The sequence below is a fragment of the Lithobates pipiens genome, unplaced genomic scaffold (assembly GCF_037356315.1).
Source record: "Lithobates pipiens isolate NorthernLeopardFrog02 unplaced genomic scaffold, aLitPip1_a1.2 Scaffold_13, whole genome shotgun sequence".
NCBI classification, from domain to species: domain Eukaryota; kingdom Metazoa; phylum Chordata; class Amphibia; order Anura; family Ranidae; genus Lithobates; species Lithobates pipiens.
Genome location: NW_027507718.1, coordinates 477,631,309 through 477,639,363, shown reverse-complemented (window position 1 = coordinate 477,639,363; position 8,055 = coordinate 477,631,309). Strand labels below are relative to the sequence as shown.

Genomic DNA, 8,055 nt, shown 5'->3' with positions numbered 1-8,055 from the left:
TATGTGGGGGACATGTTTTTATTATTAGGGACATGTGTTTTTATTATTTGGGGACATGTATGTTTTGGGGACATGTGTGTTTTGGGGACATATGTGGGGACTGTGTTTGTACTGTGTGGTGTGTTGTGTGTGTACACTACACTGATGATCAGTGAGTAAAAAGCTGTAAAAAGCAGCCCATACTCACTGATCATCAGCCGGCTGCAGCGATCTGCTCTCTTCTCCTCAGCGGTGACTTCCGTGTGAGGAGAGGAGAGCCGATTGCCTAGCAACCGGCTGTTTGTTTACATCACATGACGGCCGTGATTGGACACGGCCGTCATGTGATCAGGAGGGCCAATCACAGAGCCCTCCTGCCGATCTGAGATGTGCCGTGTCCGGGTGACACAAGCACATCGGGATCGCGCCGCTGCGCGGGCGCGCGCGCGCGCGATCCCGCTGCTCCTGAATGACGTTCCCAAACGTCCTATCAGGAGCAGGCGGCTCCCACCCGGCCGTATATACGCATTGGCCGGGTGGGAAGTGGTTAAGTAGTGGATGTGTCTGGAAAATAAGGAAATCACTAACTCGACCATTACCTGTGCCGCAATGAAATGGAAGATAACAACATATTGAACATAGATGATGAGAACATAGCAGGTCCCCTTTAACCCTCTCTTATTCAATGAGCCATCACCAAGCTTCATTCTGGGGTGGCAGCTTGGATTTCATTTCCTGTTCAGGTTCATGTTTGGATTCATTTGAGCCATGCTCCCTTCTGCAAGCTGTTTGAACGGTGGAAATAGTTGAAATAAGCAAGTGATTATTTGATTGTAAAGGAAGAAACCCAAGCAAAGGGCCAATGTATGTTAAATCAACAAGCGCTTAGGGCTGAAAAGACACAAGGTAAAAATATTTCATGTCTTGCCTTTCATCAATGGCTGTTGTGTGATGGTGAGGAAAGGGCAGACATAACTTAGAATGTGCCATTTGTTCGAGACAACATAGAAACGCCTTAACAATGTGAAGTTAAACAAAATACTTTTTTTTTGCAGTTTTTTTCTTCTCCAAGTTGTTGCTACTAAATGTGTAAACGTCTACTTTGCTTAAAATAGACTCGGGTGAATATTTAGATGGAATCTAAAGAAATTGTTCAGGCCAAGTCCAGAGAAGCACGGATTATGAATGCAATGATATAAGGAGTGCTGGACATGACAGTGTGGATGAGGGACACAGAGGGTTAAGCTTTATGGGTGGAGTTCAGGAAAAGGTTTGCAGGAAACAAGTTCAGTGTAGGGGAGGGGTCACATAAAGGGAGAGGTGTGGCTTTAAGGAATCATTCGGAGCCCAGTGTGACACAGAGGAGGCAGTTTTTTCGCTGCTCCTCTGCTATGGCGGACCTCGAGGGACTCTTCGCGCGGCTGCGACGGGCGGCGGAGGTGCACGGTGCGGACTGGCTGCGGGAACGTGTGGGTGACCTGGCGGACGGCGATGTGGACGGCGGCGGGACAGGTGAGGTTCCACTGCGCGCGCGGAGGTCTCGGCCTCCGGCGCGTTTTTCTCCTGGGCCTACTCCTCGGCCGCCTCGTGACTCCAGGAGCCCGGGGGTGGACCGATCAGTCCCCCCGGCAAAACGGCAGGTTCTCGGCTCCCCCCGGTCCGGGCGGTCGTTGCGCCGCCGACCGGAGGGGGGCGGGGCTTCGCGGCCGCATGGAAATGGCGCCGGGACCGCACGGGGCCCGGTGGAGGTGGGGGGGAGTGTGGATGGCTCTGGGTCGGCAGGCCAAGGGGGGGTGCACGTGGCGGGGGATCTGCGGCATGCTGGGTCTGGGGCCAGCATCCGCGCGGTGGGGGGGAGGGGGGCGCTCCGGGGGGGTCACAGGCTGGAGGGGGGGGAGGGTGGGTCGCAGAAGGCTGCCAAGGTGCCTGGCAGGGCTGGTTTTAGACGCCGGCATGCCGGGGGCGGCGGGGGGAGGAGGACATTGCCTGCAGTCCCGGATCGCAGGGACCGGATGGACCGCGCGGAGCACAGGGGGATGCTGGCGGATGCCTTGCGGGATCTGATGGGGGTGGCGCAGGGGGGTGCGGTACCCACGGGATCCCGGGACGTATTGGGGGGGGTTGCGGCAGGTTCAGCGCAGGGGGCGGGGCCTGTGGCCCCGGGGGGGCCGTCAGGTCAGTTGCAGGAGCTGTTGGGGGGGCTGCAGGCCCTGGTTGGTAAGTTTGCTGGGGGCTCCGGGTCGCCTCAGGTGGCCCCCTGGATGGGTAATGTGGGGGGGGGCCGGGGGGGCGGAGGTCGTTCCTGCGCGGGATTCACCGCCTGCTGCGGTGTCGGGGAGCATGGATGCGGGGGCAGTGGGCTCGGGGTCTGACCTGGTTAGGATCGCGGATGCTGCCCGGTGCGAAGTCTATGTTTGTTTCGAAGGCCCATTGGGGGCGCATTTGAAGCAGGAGGTGCGGGACAAGATCGGCAAGGGTGAGTATGTGGAGATTTTCTCTTTGCTCCCCCTCGAGAAATTTAATTTGGACAGGGTTAAGCCGGACAGTTCCAAGAAGGACGACGAGGAAAAACGTAGGTATCGGCTGATCCCGCGCACATTTGCAAATTGGCTTCAGGCGTTCGCTATCTTGGCTAGCGTGATAGGGGAAAAGAACCCCGAGCATTGCTCGGCGTTATTTTGTTACCTGGACGCGATTGGGGAGGCTCACCGAGTGTATGGAGGGCTGGCTTGGCTGCGCTATGATGAGCAGTTTCGTCAGCGTAAGGCAGTGCGGGCTGACCTGCGGTGGGATCACAAGGACATAAGCCTCTGGATGAGGCTTATGTCTGCTCCGCGGGCGCCCACTCCGTTTCTTCAGGGGGGGGCCGGGAGTGCGTCTTCCTCGGGACTGCCGGCCGGAAAGAAGTGGGGGGTGTGCTGGCCCTTCAATGAAGGGGCTTGTAAATTCGGAGGCGCGTGCCGCTTCAAGCATGAGTGCTCCGGGTGCGGCGGCACCCACCCCCTGTCCCGCTGTTTCAAAAAAGGTCAGCGTGCCGGTGCCGCCGGTCAAAAAAGGGATGACGCCGGTGAACCTGGGAAGGATGCCTCCTTTCCTAAATAGGTATCCGGATGGTGCGGCGGCGCGGGGGTTAATTCTGGGTTTTCGGGACGGTTTTAGGATTCCCTGTTCTTTGGGAGGGGTGCCGCCGTTGGCCAGGAATTTGCGTTCGGCTTTAGATCACCCGGGGGTGGTGGATGGTAAATTGGGTAAAGAGGTGGCGCTGGGCCGGATGGGTGGTCCTTTCGAAGTGCAGCCGTGGGGGGACCTGGTGGTCTCCCCGTTGGGTGTAGTTCCTAAGAAGGAGCCGGGGAAGTTTCGCTTGATTCATCACCTGTCTTTTCCGAAAGGGGGGTCGGTCAATGATTTCATTGACCCGGAGGCGTGTATGGTTTCCTACACGTCTTTTGACGCGGCGGTACGGTGGGTCAGGCGGTATGGTCGTGGGGCTCTCATGGCCAAGGCGGATGTGGAATCGGCGTTTCGCCTTCTGCCGGTCCACCCGGACAGCTTCCGGCTGTTGGGATGCCATTGGCGGGGCAAGTTTTATGTGGACTTGTGCCTGCCCATGGGTTGTTCCATTTCATGCGCCTATTTTGAAGCTTTTAGTTCATTCTTGGAATGGGTGGTGAGAGATGTTTCGGGCCTGGAGTCGGTCATCCACTATTTGGATGATTTTCTGTGCGTGGGCCCGCCTGCCTCCAATGTGTGTGCGATTCTTCTGTCCACGTTGCAGCACATTGCGGGCAGGTTCGGGGTGCCGTTGGCGGGGGATAAGACGGAGGGCCCGGTGACGGAATTGAGTTTTCTGGGAATCGTGATTGATTCTATGGCAATGGAGTGTCGATTGCCAGAGAATAAATTACGGGATCTGCAGGCGGAGTTGGCAGGCATGCAGGGCCGGCCGAAGGTTCAGCTTCGGGCCCTGCAGTCCCTGTTGGGCAAGCTGAATTTCGCTTGCCGGATCATCCCTATGGGCCGTGTGTTTTGCCGACGGCTGTCGGGGGCCACTGCCGGGGTAACCGCCCCTACCCACTTCGTGCGTTTGCGAAGGGAACACCGGGAGGACCTGCGGGCTTGGCATGAATTTTTGGAGTCGTATAATGGGCGGGCTATGTGGATGTCGGGGCCAGTGAGCAACTTCGATGTGGAGTTGGTTACTGACGCGGCTGGCTCAACGGGTTATGGGGCATTTTTCCGGGGTCGGTGGAGTGCGAAACCTTGGCCACGCTCATGGGAGGTTGCGGGGTTGTTGGGCAATTTGGTTTTGCTAGAATTGTTCCCGATAGTGGTGGCATTGGAGTTGTGGGGGGGGAGTTTCGTAATTTGAAGTTGCGCATCAATTGCGATAACATGGGGGTGGTCCAGGTCCTCAATCGGATGACTGCTTCTTCCCCCCCGGTCATCCGGCTGCTGCGACACCTGGTCTTTCGCTGTTTGCGGCTCAATGTTTACGTTTATGCTGTGCACATACCTGGGGTGGAGAATTCTTTGGCTGACTCGCTCTCTCGTTTTCAGTGGGACAAGTTCCGGCAGCTGGCGCCGGGAGCGGAGGAGTCGGGGGCGCCATGCCCCGGGTGGATGTGGGAACTTCCCTTGGAATCGCCGCAGGTTGGTTAAAAAGGTCGTTGAGTGAGGCTACATGGTCCGCTTATTCTAGAGTGTGGGCGGAATGGTGGGCGTTCCTGCGGGAGGTTGGAGTGGCTGGTCGGGGCTCCGACCGGCGCTGGGTGGTATTGTACTGGGTTGCCCGGAACATTGAGACGGGCCTGTCTCCCGCATCTATTGAGCGGAAGCTGGCGGGGTTGGCCTTTTTGTTCAAACTGTGGGGGGAGCCGGACGGGACGAAGGATTTTTGGGTGAGGCAAACGTTGAAGGGGTACAGGAGGGATTGGAAGGGTAGGGATGCGCGCCGGCCGGTGTCATTTGACAATCTGGTGGCAATTTGTTCTCGGCTGGTGGACGTTTGCTCGTCTGCTTACGAGACCGTCCTGTTTACGGCAGCGTTTTCGTTGGCGTTTTATGGGGCTTTTAGGATTGGGGAGTTGGTGTGTCGCTCAAAACGGGTGGCTGGGGGTCTGTTGGATCAGGATGTGCAGGTGGTTGCGGATCGGGTGAGTATACGGTTGCGTAGGTCTAAGACTGATCAACGGGGCAAGGGAGTGGCGATTACGCTGCTCGCCCTGCCGGGCTCGGTAGTGTGCCCGGTGGCGGCGGTACGGGCTTTCCGGGCGGTGCGGCCTGGGAGGGCGGGCCCCTTTTTGGTGCACGAGGAGGGCTCTTTTCTATCCCGTTTTCAGTTTGTGTCGGTCTTTCGGCAATGCCTGAGGGCGGTGGGTTTGGATGAGCGGGACTACGCGTCCCACTCTTTTCGGATTGGGGCGGCCACGGAGGCGGCTCGATGTGGGCTGGAGGAGGCGGTGGTTCGCCGGATTGGTAGATGGGAGTCCCGGAGGTTCCGGTCCTATGTCCGGCCGCAGTTGCTACTGGGGTAAGGAGGGTGCGGCTGGGGGTTGTTTGCTGTGGGATTTATGGGGGGGAGGATTGTGCTTGTAACATTCCTTTGGTTGTTGTGTTATTTCTCTTGTTTTCATTTCCAGATGGAGGTTCTCAATGCCTCGTTTGGATCCTGGGGCATTCGTACGTCTGCTGGGGGGCCAGGAGAGGTGATTCTCTACCAGCAGGCAGGCAATTAGGTATCCCCAGGGAGGTAGCTAGGGTGATGTGGTTGGGTTTCCCGGGCATGAGGTGGGAGCGTGTCATGAGGGAGGTGGAGCGTTTCGCTTTGAGGGATAGGCCCCCGGATGTGCTGGTTGTTCATGCGGGGGGCAATGACCTGGGAGTTCGGAAAGTGAAGGACATTTTGGCGGATATCAAGGCTGATGTGTTGCGCATGCGAGTCCTTTTCCCGGGCACCATTTTGGTGTGGTCAGACATTGTGGCCAGAACAGTGTGGCGGGGGGCCAGGTCTTTAGCCAGCCTTGAGAAAACCAGGATTAGGGTTAATAAGGTTGTTGGGCGGTTTGTAGTGCAGAACGGGGGCATTGTGGTAAGACACAGGGAATTGGAGGTGAATGTAGGGCTTTATCTTAGGCGGGATGGCGTTCATCTATCGGATGTGGGGATTGACTCTGGTCCTTTGGCTTACAGGAGGGCATACAGAAAGCTCTTCGGGTGTGGGGCGGCCCTCAAGGTTGAGGGGGTCACCCTTTCGGGCTGTGGCGGTGTGTTTTCTGGTGGTTTCTGACGGTAGACAGGTACTCAGAAGGGATCTGAGGGTGTGGGGGGCTCATCTAACGATCGGCCCCTCTGGGTATTCCTGAACGTTGGAGGGAATACGGTTATGTTCACTGGCGGAAGTTGTCTCCGACCGGTCACAGGTGGAGGCCTTTGGGAAGTTGGTCAGGTGTACCGCAGTGATTGGGTATTGGCTTAAGTGTGGTCACCGTCAGAGATCACCAGAATGGGCAGTTAATGTTAATTAAAATGTGGTTTAATGTTAATAAAGTTATTTATATTTATATATTTATATATATATTTATATATTTATATATTTTCATATTTACAAGTTATTGGAGTAATTTTGAGTTATGTTTAATAAAGGCTGTTGTGGCCAGTTTACTCCAACCTATGGTGTGGTCTCGTTTCTAATAGATAAGGAATAGTATAAGGGGAACATTCAGACTACACTAGTCAAGAGAAGCACGGATTATGAATGCAATGATATAAGGAGTGCTGGACATGACAGTGTGGATGAGGGACACAGAGGGTTAAGCTTTATGGGTGGAGTTCAGGAAAAGGTTTGCAGGAAACAAGTTCAGTGTAGGGGAGGGGTCACATAAAAGGGAGAGGTGTGGCTTTAAGGAATCATTCGGAGCCCAGTGTGACACAGAGGAGGCAGTTTTCCCACCCTCCCGCCCTATTGTTATGTGTTTGTTTTGTGGTGTTTTGTTGCTGGTCTTTTTCTTCTTTTGCAGGTTTCATCGGTTGTCACGGCAGCTGAAAGTTTTTCGTGTTGGCGGTGTGTTTTCTGGTGGTTTCTGACGGTAGACAGGTACTCAGAAGGGATCTGAGGGTGTGGGGGGCTCATCTAACGATCGGCCCCTCTGGGTATTCCTGAACGTTGGAGGGAATACGGTTATGTTCACTGGCGGAAGTTGTCTCCGACCGGTCACAGGTGGAGGCCTTTGGGAAGTTGGTCAGGTGTACCGCAGTGATTGGGTATTGGCTTAAGTGTGGTCACCGTCAGAGATCACCAGAATGGGCAGTTAATGTTAATTAAAATGTGGTTTAATGTTAATAAAGTTATTTATATTTATATATTTATATATATATTTATATATTTATATATTTTCATATTTACAAGTTATTGGAGTAATTTTGAGTTATGTTTAATAAAGGCTGTTGTGGCCAGTTTACTCCAACCTATGGTGTGGTCTCGTTTCTAATAGATAAGGAATAGTATAAGGGGAACATTCAGACTACACTAGTCATGGACTACACTGCAAATGAAGCTCAACTTCGGGCACAAAAGCTTGCATTTAAAGGGTTAGTTCACCTATAATTCCATAATTCCATAATAATAAACAAATCCAATTGTACAAATATGCATTCATGCTCTTCCCATACCTGTAGGCCAGGGGTGTCAAACTAAATTTCCTCATTGTCCACATCAGCATTATGGTTGCCCTCAAAGGGTTGTAGCTATAAGACTAGATGTACAGACCACCCCACCCCCCTTACATCAGATGTCAAGCATCCCCCAGCCTCCCTTACATCACAGTGCCCTTATGCTGCTGCCGAGAAGAAGCTGGGGGCAAAGCTGAGAAGCAGAAAATGCAAGGTCTGGAGGAGGACCAGACTCACCTGCTGGAATCTGCTGAATGTTGAGACCAGGCAGGTAGAGACAAGAGGGTGCTATGGCTGCACAGAGATATACAGGATCTGTAGGAGGAGTTCTGCCCTCCTCTATGATGCCAACTGCTGAGGTGGGGGAGGGGGCAGAGGATGCGTTCTGTCCTCCTCTCTGATGCTGAC

At 54.5% G+C, this 8,055-nt stretch overlaps 1 protein-coding gene across 1 annotated transcript; it reads left to right on the top strand.

Moving 5' to 3' along the window:
- The first annotated feature begins 1,191 nt into the window (after window positions 1-1,191).
- On the top strand, window positions 1,192-5,578 carry LOC143975494 (integrase/recombinase xerD homolog). Its single transcript, XM_077477936.1, has 2 exons — window positions 1,192-1,491; window positions 4,537-5,578. The coding sequence occupies exons 1-2, from the start codon at window positions 1,371-1,373 to the stop codon at window positions 5,511-5,513; spliced, it is 1,098 nt and encodes a 365-aa protein (XP_077334062.1). The 5' UTR covers window positions 1,192-1,370; the 3' UTR covers window positions 5,514-5,578.
- Window positions 5,579-8,055: the final 2,477 nt, after the last annotated feature.

Coding starts and splice junctions, on each gene's coding strand:
- LOC143975494 (XM_077477936.1), top strand. CDS start 1,371: ATGGCGGACCTCGAGGGACTCTTCGCGCGGCTGCGACGGGCGGCGGAG. Junction 1,492..4,536: donor TGTGGACGGCGGCGGGACAG/GTGAGGTTCCAC, acceptor TCTCGTTTTCAG/TGGGACAAGTTCCGGCAGCT.